We start from the raw sequence: 17,401 nt of genomic DNA on the forward strand, positions 1-17,401 counted from the left end.
ATTACAAATAACCAATGAATCTATCATGGATGCTTTACTTATTTATTCATTTTTGATGGACTGCTATGTTCACCTAGTTAACAAAAAATTCTTAGCTATGGGTTTCAATTCCTGTTGTTGTGAGATCACATGCATGTTCAGTAGAGTGATTTATGTAGTTTATTAAGAAATCATGGCTGAAATTTTCAAATTTATCTCTAATAGGTCTATGGAAATGCAGGACCTAGCAAGTCCTCATCCTCTTGTTGGAGGTGGCGATACTCCTGGAAGCTCCAAATTGGAGAAAACTAATCTCAGCAGCACTTCGGTCACCACAAATGGGACAGGAGGTAAGTGTACAACCCTGAAGACACCCTGAATCACATTGCAATGTTTGTTGTAATTTTACATGGTAGAGGTATGCTAGTAAGTAAATATCTCATTAGCAATAACATCAGAGTATTATATACTTAGTGGATTATTTGTTGTTCTGTTCATTTTCTTGATATTTTTGCTCCTCCTCTATAACTGGAAATATTCAGAAAGAATAGATAGCCCTGAGCAACATTTTAAAGGCTTTTAGCAAGGCTTTCTTTTTGTATTTGCCCTTGTAAATATTTTTTAAAATGTACAAAATGTGTCCAAAGGATTTACATTCTGATCTTAACACACCCCCCCAAAAAAAAAAAAGAAATTATGCTAGTTTTGGGGTTTATTTTGAATTTTAAGAGAAAGCCTGCTCCAAAATTGTTCTTAAAAATGGTTTTGGAAATAGAAAAATGTCCATATCTGCTGCATTTTCTTTTCAAAGAGAGAAATACCTAACATGTATTTAGAATAGAAATTGAAATTTTTTTCAGACATCTCATTTGATTAGCTTATAATTATGTCACAGCATATGACAACAATAGCAACTGTTTAAAATATTCCACACTATTGCTATTATAAAAAACATTCAACTTGTAAGAAAATATGATCTGATATTTGCATCAGAATATATATATATATGTATATATATATATATATTTCAAAGCCTATACATATATATGGACTTCCCTGATGGCTCAGATGGTAAAGCGTCTGCCTACAATGCAGGAGACCCAGGTTCAATCCCTGGGTTGGGAAGATCCTCTGGAGAAGGAAATGGCAACCCACTCCAGTACTCGTGCCTGGAAAATCCCATGGATGGAGGAGCGTGGTAGGCTACAGTCCATGGGGTTGCAAAGAGTCAGACACAACTGAGCGACTTCACTTGTACATATATATGGGCTTCCTTGGTGGCTCAGATGGTAAAGAATCTGCCTGCAATGCAGGAGACCTGGGTTTGATCCCTGGATGGGGAAGATCCCCTGGAGAAGGGAATGGCAATCCACTCTAGTCTTCTTGCCTGGAGAATCACAATGGACAGAGGAGCCTGGCAGCTACAGTCCACAGGGTTGCAAAGAAATGGACACAACTGAGTGACTAACACTATACATATATACGCACATATATACACATATATGGGCTTCCCTGGTGGCTCAGAGGTTAAAGCGTCTGCCTGCAATGTGGGAGAGCTGAGTTTGATCCATGGGTCGGGAAGATCCCCTGGAGAAGGAAATGGCAACTCACTCCAGTATTCTTGCCTGGAGAATCCCATGGACGGAGGACCCTGGTGGGCTACAGTCCACAGGGTCGCAAAGAGTCGGACACGACTGAGCCACTTCACTTCATACACATATATAAGCTGCATTTTAAATTATTCACAGTTCTTTTGAAGTTTTGTAGATTTAGTTGTTTTCATTAATGAGTGAAAAATTATTTGAAAATTATTTTAATTTATAAGCTATTCATGTTATTAGATATTAGCAAAGCATTTGCCACATCATATTTTCTTTTAAATTTATGAAATTTATACACCTCTTTACACTTATTTTATAATAACCGTGAACTCTAAAATTTTCTTTATAGAGTTGTGTGGATTGCAACTTGCCTGTATTTAATCTTTTTTTTACCCAAAACCCTTTGTAAATTAACATTTTCCCTGTTTATAGTGTTTATCTGTCTCTAAACATGCATCTATAATTTCAGCTAATTAATTGTAGGATTGCAAATTTATAGGATTTTTTAGTGATAACTTGTGGAGTAAGAACATTTATATTTAAACCTTAACTTGGATGTAAATAAGAGATTTTTTAAAAATCCCATGCACTCTGAAATCAGACCTGGAAGGTCACTAATCATTGTTATATATATATTTAACTGAACTAAACAGACCTGATAAACTAAAATGTAAAAATTATGCCATGCAGTTGTAATTTTGGCAAGAGGGCCAGAAAGCAGTACAAGCATCAGTGCAACTGATGACTGTCCTCATACACTGAGCAGGCATTCCGACAATGAACCCCTATGCTGTTCCTGTTCTCAGGGGACAACATGACTGTTTTAAACACTGCAGACTGGTTGCTGAGTTGCAACACCCCCTCCTCCGCAACAAGTATGAGAGATGATGGTACACTGCATGTGTTTGGATGTGTGGATTTGCCCTTCTGGTTTGCTTCCTGTTGCTGTTTCTGTTTGCACTCCCTTTTCTGTATTCAGTTTCTTATAAAAAGAAAAGGAGACATGAACACACCTTTTAGTTGTTTATTGATAGTTGGCTACATTTTTCATATCAACTAGTGTTCTAATCTTGGGTCAGTGGTGTTCTTTTCTTAGGTTTTTCATAATTTTGCACAAATGGCTGCATCTATTACTTTTCTAACTACTTATCTGTTTATTAAATGGTAAGAATTCAGCACAACTGTCACATTAATAAGAGCAGTTGAAGCAGATTGTGCCTATGTATAAATTCAGCCTCCATAGCCTGTGAGTGTGTATGCTCAGTTGCCCCAGTCGTATCTGACTCTTTGTGACTTCATGGACTGTAGCCCTCCAGGCTCCTCTGTCCATGGGATCCTCCAGGCAAGGATACTGGAATGGGTTGCCATTTCCTCCACTAAGGGATCTTCCTGACCCAGGGATCAAACCCATGTCTCCTGTGTCTCCTCCACGGCAGGAGGATTCTTTACCCACAGAGCTACCTGGGAAGCCTATAGACTTTTATAAATTAAATTCATAGCATGGCAGAAAGATATTTTATATTTTGTAGACTTTAATAAACATTACGATTAAAATGCTTAAAGTAATATTAACATTTAAAACTTGCCATTTAAAAAATTACCAGTAATGAAAGCTATATTTTTAAAATTGTAAGTTGTCTCTTAAGATGTTTTGAACTATAGATGTTAGCTACAGTCCTTTATTTACATATATATGATATAAATATGCGTTTCTCTGGTGGCTCAGTTGGTAAAGAATCTGCCTGCAATGCAAGAGACGTGTTTGATCCCTGGATCAGGAAGATCCCCTGGAGAAGGAAATGGCGTTCTACTCTAATATTCTTGCCTGGGGAATCCCATGGACAGGGGAAGCTTGATGGGCTGCAGTCCATAGGGTCACAAAGAGTCAGACATCACTGAGTGACTTAACAACCACCAATATAATACACTTTCTCCAAAACCAAAGGTTAAACTATCAAAATTTAAAAATTAAAACCATATAAAGTTTCTGTGGAATCACCCAATTCTTGGATTAAAAAGAAGAGCTCAGGATGTATTAGAAATGTGCATTACAAGCAAGCAGCTGGAATAGCCACAGTTTGCCTGGACCTTGCTGTATGTAGATTAAATTTGATGCATGATCAGTGAATGACAAGAACTCCGTTATACCCATTATTTAAATTTTTATAATTTTAGTTTCTTTTTTTTCAAGTCCACACTTAAAACATACTTTTCATATGTAAAAATATGTTGCCAGAATTTAGTTCCTCTTAATAATAACTCAAGGATTTTTTCCTGTAAACAGCCAGACAGGAAATGTTTTAGGCTTTGTAGACTATGCTGTCTCTGTCTCATCTGTGCAACTCCATCATTGTACCTCAGAAGTAGCCATAGGCACTACAAAAATGAACAAGAGTGGTCAGGTTCCAATAAAACTTAATTTATCAACTCTGAAATTTAAATTTCATTAAATTATCATGTAACAAAATATTCTAATTTTGATGTTTTTATAAACATTTAAGATTTTAAAATCGTACTTAGCTGTTATTCTATTCTAAACTATTAACATAACACACACAACTTTACAATAGTGAATATATATAATCAATATTTAGTAATTTACATCTAATTTCCAACAGAAACATTTTTCTAGGTGTAAAACATCAAGTTTTCCTGGTTCTTTGTATTAATGTTTAAGAGTTGTGTGACCATATGGGAAAAACAAAGACTTCTGTGTCAGGAGGACTATGGATGTGAAACGTGGTAATGTATTTACCAGCTGTGTCTTCTTAGACAAGTTACTTAACCTGTCTGAGTTTTAATTCTTTTCTATAAAAGGAAACTAGTAATACTTCACTGGCAAGGCTTTTGTTTTAAATTATATAATGTATGTAAATTTTTGTTAATATAAACCAGCTTCCCAGGTGGCTCAGTGGTAAAGAATCTGCCTGCCAATGCAGGAGACACAGGACACATGAGTTCGATCCCTGGGTTGTGAAAATCTCCTGGAGGAGGAAATAGCAACCCACTCCAGTATTCTTGTCTGGAAAATTCTATGGACAGAGGAGCCTGGTAGGCTACAGTCCATGGGGGTGCAAAGAGTCAGACACGACTGAGCATGCACACACACAAATCAGTATAATCCCTTTTCTTTAATAATTCATTGATAATTAGGCAACAGTTTTTAAGGAAAATGGAAATATGCAGTGTGTTAAAAGACTGTCCAATGCTTGGTCAAATAATACATTTTCTTCATTTAAAACATGTAACCTGGCCACAGAGGCAAACTTTTAGTAATTAAATGTTAAGTATACTTTATTAATGATAATATAATTTTATTTATTTATTTATACATGTATACTTTATAAATTTAATTTATTCATATATATCATTAATGACAATATAATTTATTTATAAATTTTAATTACATAATGTAGTTTATTATATCTTGGTGGCATAATGATATGAAATAGTTAGAATTTTAATGACTCTTTATGCCATGTATTTGTAACATAGCTAAGCATGTGGTGCACATTTCCCATTGAGAGTAAACTATTTTATTTATAATTCTGGATTTTACTGATGGAATTAGATTACTTTATAAAATTATTATAATAAAACAAAAAGCAAAAGCTAATTTAGTGGCTTTTCAAAATCTTTCCATTAACTCTAGATTTTCAAAAAGATAATTTTAATCGTTTTTACTAATATGACTACCAATAGTATCACCTTAATATCCCACCATACTACCTTGCTATATAAATATATTATATTATTCCTTAATTTATAAGGGTTCATCACTTTAATCCTAATTATATAATAATATCTGCAGATTTATATTGGAACCTAGATTTTCCTTTCAAATCTTTGTCACTTGTTAAATTTTTAAAATGAAGAACTGTCAATAAAAATAGAGCAAATACAATCATACCTTGGCATATAGATCAGTGGTCAACAAACTTTTTTCTGTTAATAGTCAAATAGTAAATATTTTCAGCTTTGCAGGCCATACGGTCTCTGTTGAAACAACTCTGCTTTCATTGCACAAAAACAGCCATAGACAATATGTAAACAACTGAGCTTGACTCTATTCAAATAAAACTTGATCTGTGAACCCTGAAATTTGAAATTCATAGAATTTTCATATATCACAAAATATTATTCCTCTTTGATATTTTTTAACTATTTAAAAATATAAGGATCATTCTTAGCTTACAGGCTATACAAAGCAAGCCATGGGGTAGATTTGGCATGTAAGGTGTAGTTTGCTGATCCTGATATAGATTCATGTATGTTATTTCATGTGTCATGCTTCATGTGTTTGCATGAAGATGTATGTAAATGCATGCCAATCATGTGAAAAGTTACTTCCATATATAAGATTCTAATTTCCCTAATAGCATTAAGATACATGATTAGCTTACTTTATATGCAAAGTACTTAGATTCATTGGAAGTTCTTAGGATACGGTCTAAATGTGAATTTTCACTTTCTCACTTAAAATATATCAAGTTCCTGTTATATGCCAGGCTCTGTGCTAGGAAATGGGAACCCAGTGACCTATAGAACATGATACTGGCCATCAAGGGACCAAAAGTCTAGCAGAGGGAAACAGAACTGAAAATAATGAGTGCATAATGTGTTCAAGGTGGGTGCACAGCAGAGGGAGGGAATATTTGATTCTACATGGAGATTAAGAAAATACTTCAAAGAGAAGATTTGAGGGAACCAGGATCAGACATTCTGATCAGGTTTATGGTATTTTCTATATTTGAAATCTATATAGCATAGAAAAGGATCTCCTAGAATTTTTAGTATATAGATGATTGACTCACATGGGGTGAATTTGTTTCTGAATATTATATGTCTGTGCAGTAGAACCACCTACTGTTGTGGCTCTGCTCTTTTAGATTTTCTTTTTGCAATGAAAGCTATAAATTGTAAGCATCATCAAATCATTTTATAAAGCTAAATTATGGATATTTAAAATGAAAGACACTTGATGCTCGTAGGTTTTGAAATGAAAAAATTGATTTAGAAAAATATAAATCATAAAACTGGTAGGCAACACTTCTTTCCCTGCTGTTGAGTTGTAAATTTTATCCTTCCTAAACTAACTTTTCCTGAAATTCTTTCCCGAATCTAAACTATCAGAGGTGGCTATGCAATATTTTGTGGTCCAGTTTAAACACAGATTTCTGAGGATAACATGTGAAATGTAAATTACTTGGGTCACCTCTGTTTCAAGGATTAATTAAGCCTTATATTGTAACAAATGAACATGAGCCTTGAGTTATGATAATAGACTTCCCCTAAAAATAATTAATATATATTAATTTTGTACTTGAATTCTGAAGATAATCTGAGGTGACAAGATTAAGTTTGCTTTGAAAGTACTTGCATGAGGTTATGGAAGAGGTTGGGATGAAAAGAGAGAAAATCAATGATTCAGTAGCCATAGCTGACACCTGACAATAATCACATGCAATTTTGATTTAGTCCATAGAAATCAATTATTTTTAAAAGTTAAAAATAAAATTAAATTTTATCAGTATAATAAAATTACTTTGACCTTTTTTCAGTATTTGGCTTTATGAAAAACATCTAAGTTGCAAGTGGATAACTAGTGTGGAGGGGGCCTGGCAATACAATTATTTTTTGAAATAATGGTTCTGTATAAAATGCTATATGTATGTAGCTTTTTCATCTTACCTTTTGGGAAATGAACCCTTGAATTACATATATGGAGCATGTAGAAGAATAAAACCACAAAACTCTCTAACCTAAGTACTAAAATATGACTTCTGCTTTTTAAATCAAAATGTTTATTTTGTAAGTTTGAGTTTTGGTGATGAAGAAGATGCTTTTCTTCAATAGAACATTATTATTTCTGTTTTATAGCTTGTACTGTAATCATATTGGACATTGTCCTGAAAAAAAGTTAAAAGCCCTGTTTAGTTTCTGTGTTAAGAAAAATAGAATACAGTAAAAAAAAAAAAAAATTTGAATATGACAGTGAATACACACCATAAACTTTTGGAATGAGGATTTTTATAAGTTTTAGAAAATAGATGCATAGAACTAGACTTGTATCATTGATGAACATCTTTCTAATAGTGCCTTGCATATACTAAATTAACAAAGTTTCCTGCCTCTAGAAAAGTATATGGTATATCTCATTTAAAGTATAGAGATAAAAGCAAGACAAAAGAAAATGAAATACATTTCAAATATATTCAGATTTTACTGAAAATATCTTTCATTTGTCAAACTTAGTGATTATCATTTTTAGACACTTCTTTGTATTTTACCATCTTTAATAAAGCAGCGAATCATATAATGTATATTTCACTTCTAAGTTTTCTTTCCCTGAGAAAAAAATATTATTACTTAATATTATTTACTTTCTATATAAAAATCAAAATAATTTTGCACCTTACTCAAGAGATGTTTGTTGATGCTGGCCTCCTGTGAGCATAAGTTATTTTCTGTAAGCAGCATGATTAATTCCCCCCCTTTTCCCTATTATTCAACTCTTACCACATATGAAAAATAAGTTTATATTAATGTGTACTGTTTTCCCCCAAATGTTAGCATCCACTTTATTATTTAAAATCCCTACATTCTGGTACACTGAACACACCTTGGTGTGTATGCTTCTCTTTATATTCTTTCTAGAGATGCCTCTTTTCAGTTAAATGAACCTCCTTTGTCTTTGACTAACAGCAGACCTTTAAAATTTTAATGAGAAATGTTTCCAGGATAATGAGTGCAACCTGGTTGCATTCATTCTCTAGCTTTTCTTCCTTCTCTTTTTGACCACCTGAAATTTTCAAATTGAGGAGATTATAATCAACACCAATACTAAGTTTTTGAAATCAGACCTCAAAGTTGGGATTCAAAGTAACAGAACTAAAACCTCATGTCTAGCTTGGGGAATTTTTTAGACATTTTGCTCCACTCTCCGTGGTTCACAAGTGCAATATAGATTACCTTTAGTATTAATAAACCTATTTTACAAATGTCATTTATAGATTTAGACATGTTTAAATGGGAATTTAGCCACAATTAGAATTTGGAGGTTCTGAGAAACTGTCTCTTGCCTTAGTTTTGCTGGAGGCTTTAAATGGTTCCTTTCTGTCATATGTCAAAAGTCAGATGAGGACATTGCATCATTGAGAGTAGCTGTTACACCTTTCTAAACCCTGCTCTGGATCATCTCTATACAGATGAAAGGAATTCTTGGTTAGTTAGTGCTGCCTGTGAGGCAGTATGGTTTCGAGTTTGGATTCTTTCCAACCTTTGCAGTTTGAATCTTCCAGAAATCTTCATGACATAGTTAAATCACGGATGCTAAATTAACACCAGAGCTCACTGAGGGAGGGTGCAGCCAATTCCGTTCATGTGGAAAGGGAACGTAGTCATTACTGCATGTTTCTCCATCATTAATTGCTTTTCTAACAGAGTAACGTTGCTGACTTGCTTGGTTGGTGGGTGTGCTCTGAGCCCACTGTTCTTTCAGCTATATTTGTCCATAGTTGGCTAGTCTTCAGCTTTCTTTATAGTTCTCTGCTTGCCTCTGAGGTTTTTAACTGTATCATTCCTTTTATGACTAGGAAACATAAGAGGTGTCAAGTAGAAAATAATTTAGTGTATTCCCTGGCTGCTGTGATATATGGAGCTTTGCCCACAAAGGGAAAATATGGTGTGACAAAATGGGTGGAGGCTTTTGCGTAGCCCCCGCCACACTCATTGCATCTAATAATGACAGAATTGTGTACCTCAGTGGTGACATCATTGCCAAAGAGGATTTTGCCAAGATATACCACCTCAAAGGAGAAATAATATATTAAAGAGTTTTCAAAAGCTGTACTTCCTGCTGTAAAAACCATCTCCTATGCTTGTCTCCATAATGTATTAAAGATCATTATACTATTAGAATAAAAAAAAAACCAATACCTTATGGCTCTTTTGTCTTTTGTAGAGCAGAAATTTATTGAGTGCCTAATATTCCACCCACTATCTGAATACACACCCAGGTTTCTGTATATGCATATGCCACCATTGTTCTTAAGCAGTCTTTTCTTTTAATGTCTCCTTGGAAAGAATAAAACATAAGCAGTAAATCTCTGTTATGATTTGGATTCAGTGTGCTAAAGGCTGACTGAAGATTCCTTTCTTCTACCGTTTGACTATAATATCAGAGTATGCTTAGGGGAGTTAAAAATGCAAATACACGTATACTGCTGTTTCACTGTGTCAGGTTAACTGCCTTTAAAAGCCAGATTCTAGAGAAGCAGCTTAGGCAGAGGAGTTTTAGATTAAATCCTCTATAAATGCATGTCCATTTAGAAGCTAAATTAACAAAACTCTCCTCATCGACTTCTCAAATTTTCTCTTGCATGCCCATGGTAGCTAGAAAAGCCATTAGTTGAACAGTCAGCATCTTTGATATAAAGTTAGAAATGTAACTCACATGTACTTATTCTTCTACGTAGTGTCTCTCCTTGCAGTCAAAACAGAGCCTTTGAACAGCAGTGAAACCACAGCCACGACTGGAGATGGAGCGCTTGACACTTTTACTGGGTCAGGTAAAGCCTTAAGCTTGTGTCTTGTTCTGTACAGATTGCGGTCCATGTCGTCCTCCTAGTGAATAATCGAGGATTTGGATTTTTATAAGTTCAGCAATAAATTCACTTTTGGGAAAACGTATTATCATAAAATGATGTTTTTTAGAAATAACTTTTGGAATCGTTTGACTGCATCTGCAGTTGACAACCAAGCAATGCCCCAACTTTCTTATTAGGAATAAGCAAAGTCACTTCTTTCATAATTATTTTATACAGTGCTTGATTCAATTATTAGGTTGTAATAGTCAAGTTTGTTCCTTCAACTTGCCCGTTTAAATGACTAAAAATTGCCTTCTCTCCAACATTCGAGATGTAAAACTATCCATTTGATTCCTTCTAAATAACCTTGTTTCCTCTCTGGGTTTAAAAAAAACCCTCCTGTGTAAGCAGCTGAGTGACAAGTATTAAAGGTTAATGGGCTGCAGGAGAGCACATGCTGGTCGCATTAGAACCCAGCCTCTGAGAGCACTGACTTTCCCTCTAATGCTTCAAAGAGAACAATAGTGTGTCTTTAAACATCAATCCTCTTTAAATATAAATACCTGATAACTCCCAGGTGGGCACAAAGGACACGCATTGAGTTGACTTAAAGATCCCCCCCTCTCCTGCCCCAATACAATATTTCGTTTGGTTGATTATCTGATGAGAGGACTTTTTTTAACCTGAGCAGGAATTTGTATAGCAGAAAGATGAACATTAAACCTAGAAAAGTATTCATGCTATTAAATCTTGGTTCTGTTATTCTACTCTAACGTATTTTATACTTATTCATATTCTCACATACAAGAATTTGATGTGGGTATGCTTCTCATGTAAAAAGAGTGGAGGTAAAGCCTTGAACTCTAATGTCATTATAGCATATATTTGATTTTTATAGATGCAGATGATCCCATTTCATTGGTTCACACTGATTGGAAACAGCTGCCATGTAGTCACATAAATATTGGAACTACAAACAGAAAGATATAATAATTTATACACTTTGTATAGAGAAGCTTTGGAGAAGGAACTGGCAACCCACTCCAGTACTCTTGCCTGGAGAATTCCGTGGACATTCTGTCCATGGTGGGCTGCTGTCCATGGGGTCGCACAGAGTCGGACACGACTGAAGCGACTCAGCATGCATGAGTGCATTGGAAAAGGAAATGGCAACCCACTCCAGTGTTCTTGCCTGGAGAATCCCAGGGACAGAGGAGCCTGGTGGGCTGCTGTCTATGGGGTCACACAGAGTCGGACACAACTGAAGCGACTTAGCAGCAGAAGCATAGAGAAGCTTGTATCCTAATTCACATTCTTTCTAGCAATTCTCTTGCTGCTCAGGAGATAAAGTACTAACTTACCCTAGCATTTGTATTACTAACTTACTATAACTATTGTAAACTTTCTGCAAAACAAATATATATATGAACATAGTTTTTAAGGTTAAAAATGAAATTAAATAATTGCTGACATACTTAAATAGCATACCACAAAGTTAATGAAAACTGACTGAAAAAATTACAAGATGTTAGCTCCAGAAGAAATTGCAGTACTGCACTGTGGTGGCTCAGAGGTTAAAGCGTCTGCCTGCAATGCGGGAGACCTGGGTTCAATCCCTGGGTTGGGAAGATCCCCTGGAGAAGGAAATGGTAACCCACTCCAGTATTCTTGCCTGGAGAATCCCATGGACGGAGGAGCCGATGGGCTACAGTCCACGGGGTCGCAAAGGGTCAGACACGACTGAGCCACTTCACTGTCTTTCTTTCTGATGATCCATTTTAAGAAGGAAGAGTATCAAGGCACAGAGATGTTTAAGATGGTTAAGGCCAAACAGGGCCTCCCGGGTGATCACTGGTATAAATGAATCTAGAACAATGTCCTGGTCAGTCCCAGAGTCCTTTCTTTAAAAGTTTATTGGAAAATATAGAGATGTAAAAAGAAATATGTATGAACTGTCAAGCTGCCTGGACTTTACTGTCTGGAATTTACTTATATTTACAAATAGTTTCCCAGTTTTCTTTTAAGAATTATCTAGGGTTGGGCTGTCCAGAAAAGTAGCCACTGGCCATATGTGACTATTTAAGTCTAAATGAAATACTATTTGGTTAAAAAACAAAATTTTTTTAATCTAGTCACATTAATTATATTCTAAGTGCTTAATAGTTATATATGGGATTTTTTTTAATAGTGGCTTGATTAATAGTTGTATGTTTAGTAGTTTTTAATGGCTACCATATTGGACAACTCAGATATAGAATATTTCCAGCTCCATGGACCAAGTCCAGTTGTGTGTGCGTGTGTGTGTGCGTGTGCATGCACGCGCACTTAGTCACTCAGCCATGGTTGACTCTTCAACTCCATGGATTGTAGCCCGCCAGGCTTCTCTGTCCATGGGATTTTCCAGGCAAGAATCCTGGAAAGGTTGCCATTTCCTCTTCCAAGAGATCTTCCTGACCCAGGGATCCAATCCACATATCTTTCACCTCCTGCATTGGCTGATGGGTTCTTTACCACTGCTCCACCTGGGAAGTCAAGTTCAGCTGGACAGAGTGATTTAGGTCAGGGATTCTCAACAGCACTGCTATTAAAAACGTGGCCTTTTTTTTCTTGTGGAAGATCTGTCTTCTGCAATAGAAGGTGTTTATCAGTATCCCTGGCACCTATCGCAAGTTTATTATAGCATGCCTCTGTTGTGACAGCTTACCGCATCTCCTGGCATTTTTAATGCTCCCTGGCAGGCAAAATTTCCACTCACCCTACTACTCATCTCCCATCTCTCGTCCCCTAGAGAGGCAGTGATCTAAGGTATTACAGTAATAAGGGTAAAACTTTAAGATTGCTTGATACCACCTTGTGAGAATCTGATAATATTCATTAAAAATATGTTTGCCCTAATTTTCAGACATTCTGAAGACAGACACTTTTGCTTACTTTTATATGAGGAAATGATGGAATATAATACATTGAGTGCTTTGTGTACATTTCTTGATTAATTAAATGCTGATATGCAACAAAAGGAAGGTCTCCTAAATTTGTACATGGTGTTCAAGAAATCATACTGGAGAGATTAGGCTGTTTTGTGTAGGAAGTCTTTCCTTTGATCAGTGTAATCTCAGTTTACTTTAATCCAGTATTGTCATTATTTTTAGTTATCTGCAGATTTATTAGTTAGAATAAAATGTATACTGTATAGTCAAGAAGTATAAATTTTCTAAGTTTTATATAAACAGTTTTCTGAGTCACAAGTTTTTTTTCTACTTAAAAAATGAACATATAGACATTAATATAAAATTTTTAAAGTTGAACCTTTGTACTGTTATGGGTAAATTTTTCTAATGATGTCTAGATTCATTCATTAGAGGGAAGAAGCATCCTGTATATTCAGAATTGTGTTCATATATGTGAGGCTTTTTAAAAAATACTATTGTTTGGCTAATTCAATAAAAGCTAAGTATTTCTTTTCATTATTTGATATTACTTTAGAAAAGCCTTGTGTTTCACAATCTTGAGAATAACTGATTAGTATAGTCTAAGTCTTGCATGTACCACAGTGAAGTTTTATAAATGAGATGAAAATGTGGAATTAAGCCTTACTTAATCATATTTCTGCTAATCATTGTTAATTAATGAATCGGACTGAATTTCCTGTGTGATATACTGTTGCTATTATGCAATGTATGTTTAGTCCCCATAGTGTGATAGAAAAGGCTTGTTCTTATTGCATTGATTTGAAAGTTTTAACATTTTTTATGTTTTTAATAAACAAGTAGAAAATTAATGGCTCATTGCTCCACGTATTTTTAAATATACCGAGCAAATTCACTTAAATTTTGGTTGTTGAAAACATTTAAGATGTTACACCTCAAATCATATTCAGTGATTGTCAAAACTGATTCATAATATTCTTGAAAATGTACTTTCTGCACTATTGCTATGAAAACTATAATACACTCTCCATACTCAGAGCATACAGTCCAAATAGCATTTTAAATACATTAAATTCTATGTGTTTATGAAGCAATAGATCACAAGGATACTTAATAGCATTTGGATATAGAAATATATCATGTTTCATAAAATAGTTAGCAACCTAAACCTATTTGTCACTTTTACAATTCCAAAAGTTTAGCTCCAGAATTATGAACAACTTAGAAAGGACACAGTACTTTGAAGTACAACTATGATTGATTAGGCTAAACTAATTCCAGTGCTGCATTGTATACTACTTTAATCTTTTTGAAAAGTGAATGAACAGCAGATGGCCTAATAAAGACACTCTGTGTGCTTGCCCAGTGTGGATTGGCTCTGAAGGGACGGCCTTAACACTTTAGGTCCATATATTTGCAATACATCTGTCTTAGTCAAGGCAGATGGTTAAAGGAAAAAGAAACTTCCAAACTTTTGGAAATAGTCCAATTTGGGACTGCATGTTTGGCTGAAATGTTGATAAGACCTGATTTTCACCTTTAAAATCTTCTCAAAAAAAGTCTAGTCTGTGAGAGTTCGAAATACATTTGTAATTAGGATTGCTGCTGGATGTCATAGTTCTGCTTTTTTTCATGTTGCATCCAGGCTTTCTGTGTATATTCCAGTTATTACGAGAATTATTTGGATTCTGCATTTTAATTACTCATCAGATTGACAAAATGAAAGGAAATAGAAAGCATTATCATCTTATAACTTGAAAATGAAGGTTGAAACATCGCATTCTTCTTAATTTATATTGTATTTCTATTAGAGTAAATGCAGAGGAAGAGCACTATCTTGTCATCATGTTCGGAATTTAAAACATGAAGTTTGCAAATGAAAAGGTTTACTTTTATATCATGAAAGCTTAATTACTTATAATCAAGGATATTTATTCATAGCATATTAATGCATAAAAGCATGCCACTGATTTGAGAAAATGGAAGAATGATGAAGGGGATTGATTTGTGAGAAGATATCATGTCATTTTCCTAGAACAAATATGGAACAGTTTAATTAGAAGAAAATGTTTAGGCATCTGTTTCTGTTTAGAAAACGAATGAATTTTCTGTTTAGAAAATGAGTGAATTTTTTGAAATACCTCTCTAACATGGTCATTTCTTTAAATTAGTTTTGATTACTCCAATGAAACCAATGAAACATATTTATGAAGCAACCTTCTTTCTATTTTTTGTGTCTCACAGTAATAACAAGTAGTGGCTACAGCCCCAGATCCGCACATCAATATTCCCCACAGCTGTATCCTTCCAAGTAAGTGGTCAGTAGTCTTTCAGATTTGTTAGAATAATTTTCTGGGATTATTCTGATTAATCATATTTACACAATATAATAACTTTAAATCAGGATATATTTATATATATAAATGCTGCTGCTGCTAAGTTGCTTTAGTCGTGTCTGACTCTGTGCAACCCCATAGACGGCAGCCCACCAGGCTCCCCCGTCCCTGGGATTCTCCAGGCAAGAACACTGGAGTGGGTTGCCATTTCCTTCTCCAATGCATGAAAGTGAAAAGTGAAAGTGAAGTTGCTCAGTCGTGTCCAACTCCTAGCGACCCCATGGACTGCAGCCTACCAGGCTCCTCCGTCCATGGGATTTTCCAGGGAAGCATTCTGGAGTGGGGTGCCATTGCCTTCTCCGATATAAATGTTATAGATAGTTAAATAGATAGATTTTTAGATAGATTCATTGGATATATTAGACCTATAAATAAATATCTTTCACAAATCTAGGAATATATTCACTTTTGTCCAGACAGTTTCTTTAATCTTGAACATTTATATATTTTGAAGAAAGCATCAAGCACAGATCAGAATATACTGATTTTTTAAATAAAAATTTTGAAAACTCTTACTAGTTTAAAGAAAATCTGAAAAGATTACATTTTACTCAAACCTCAACACTTCATAATTTGTCCCAGCTTTATAATATTTTTATTGGATTTCAACTTCTAATAAACATTTTGGAAAAATATGCCCTATTGCTTGTATAACTAATGTAGTCGTTTTGAGGACAAGTGGTAAACATTTCAAGCTTAACTATATTGGGTGTATATCTGAATTTGGTTGCCATCAGAAAGATATGTCAAGATTTGGGATTCCTGATCATGCACATTTAAAAGTTATTTTCTACAGCAGCTACAGTGTTTATCCTTAAGCATAGGCTAGAGATTGTATATCTATTTTGAGGACATTCTGTAAGATGTGGCAAGATGAAGGGAATGGCTTTCCATTTCAAGAAGCTACATACTTTTTTTAAAAAAGTTTTTTGATAAGATTTTTAGTTCTTGTAAGGAATTCTTCCTAGTGCTTTTAATGACTTTTGTAGTCATTACATGGCATTGGGTCATGCATGGTAACAGGAAATAAGGCTCATGAGTTAATTAATTAACTGACCTGGGCTCATTAATTAACTGACCTGGACTCCACTTTCCTCATCTACATGTCAGTTGGGATACTATTTCGGACGTAAGCAATATAGACCTGGAAGAGACTTTCAGGATGATTTCTAAACCAAAGTTTTCTTTTCACAGGTGAGGTATAGACTCAGGAAGTTTATTTGTCCAAGGTATTGAGACTGGGTTATAGCAGAGCCCGCTCTCCTGACATTCAGACTTTTGTCCTTTTCTATATTGTTAAAATGATATTGTGGATAAAGAAGAGGATTACTTCCTGGCTATTATCAGGTTTCAGTGAATCTAAGCTGTCTGAAATAATATGCAGTCTTTGTTGCCACAGTAATGCTATTTTTCTGATATTTAGGCCCTATCCACACATTCTTTCTACACCAGCAGCTCAAACAATGTCCGCCTATGCAGGCCAGACTCAGTATTCGGGGATGCAGCAGCCAGCCGTCTACACTGCCTACTCACAGACAGGACAGCCCTACAGCCTGCCCACTTACGGTATTTCACTTCTTCTCTCTTCTCCTTCTTTGGTTACAAGCAGATAATCCTGTTGGCTAGTAGCTGTATATTCTAATATTCTTATTTAGACTCTTATATTCTAATATAAGTTGCAACTCATGTTACAACACGATCATTTTACTAATAAAATGGTTTGCACATGCACTTTCCAAACAGATCTGGGCGTGATGTTACCGGGCATCAAGACGGAGAGTGGACTCTCACAAACTCAGTCCCCATTACAGAGTGGGTGCCTCAGTTACAGCCCAGGCTTCTCTACCCCACAGCCAGGCCAGACACCTTATTCTTACCAGATGCCAGGTAAGCAGCCACCCAGGAAACAT

At 35.1% G+C, this 17,401-nt stretch overlaps 1 protein-coding gene and 1 non-coding gene across 11 annotated transcripts in view; both read left to right on the forward strand.

The window, feature by feature from the left end:
- Positions 1 to 17,401, forward strand: part of EYA4 (EYA transcriptional coactivator and phosphatase 4) — a 358,775-nt gene that overhangs the window by 280,501 nt on the left and 60,873 nt on the right. For 5 of the 10 annotated variants that reach the window (XM_055535668.1, XM_055535669.1, XM_055535670.1 and 2 more), the window contains 6 exons: positions 205 to 329; positions 2,387 to 2,455; positions 10,058 to 10,150; positions 15,340 to 15,406; positions 16,915 to 17,057; positions 17,235 to 17,378. In XM_055535668.1, the coding sequence (XP_055391643.1) occupies positions 205 to 329; positions 2,387 to 2,455; positions 10,058 to 10,150; positions 15,340 to 15,406; positions 16,915 to 17,057; positions 17,235 to 17,378 (641 nt within the window). Of the gene's footprint in view, positions 1 to 204; positions 330 to 2,386; positions 2,456 to 10,057; positions 10,151 to 15,339; positions 15,407 to 16,914; positions 17,058 to 17,234; positions 17,379 to 17,401 lie in introns of those variants that run through there. The other 5 variants (XM_055535673.1, XM_055535674.1, XM_055535675.1 and 2 more) reach the window with 3 other exon arrangements.
- Positions 1,033 to 1,104, forward strand: TRNAC-ACA (transfer RNA cysteine (anticodon ACA)). Its single transcript has one exon. It is a non-coding gene; the product is annotated as a tRNA-Cys (tRNA).

The sequence above is a fragment of the Bubalus kerabau genome, chromosome 9 (genome assembly GCF_029407905.1).
Source record: "Bubalus kerabau isolate K-KA32 ecotype Philippines breed swamp buffalo chromosome 9, PCC_UOA_SB_1v2, whole genome shotgun sequence".
Classification (NCBI taxonomy): domain Eukaryota; kingdom Metazoa; phylum Chordata; class Mammalia; order Artiodactyla; family Bovidae; genus Bubalus; species Bubalus kerabau.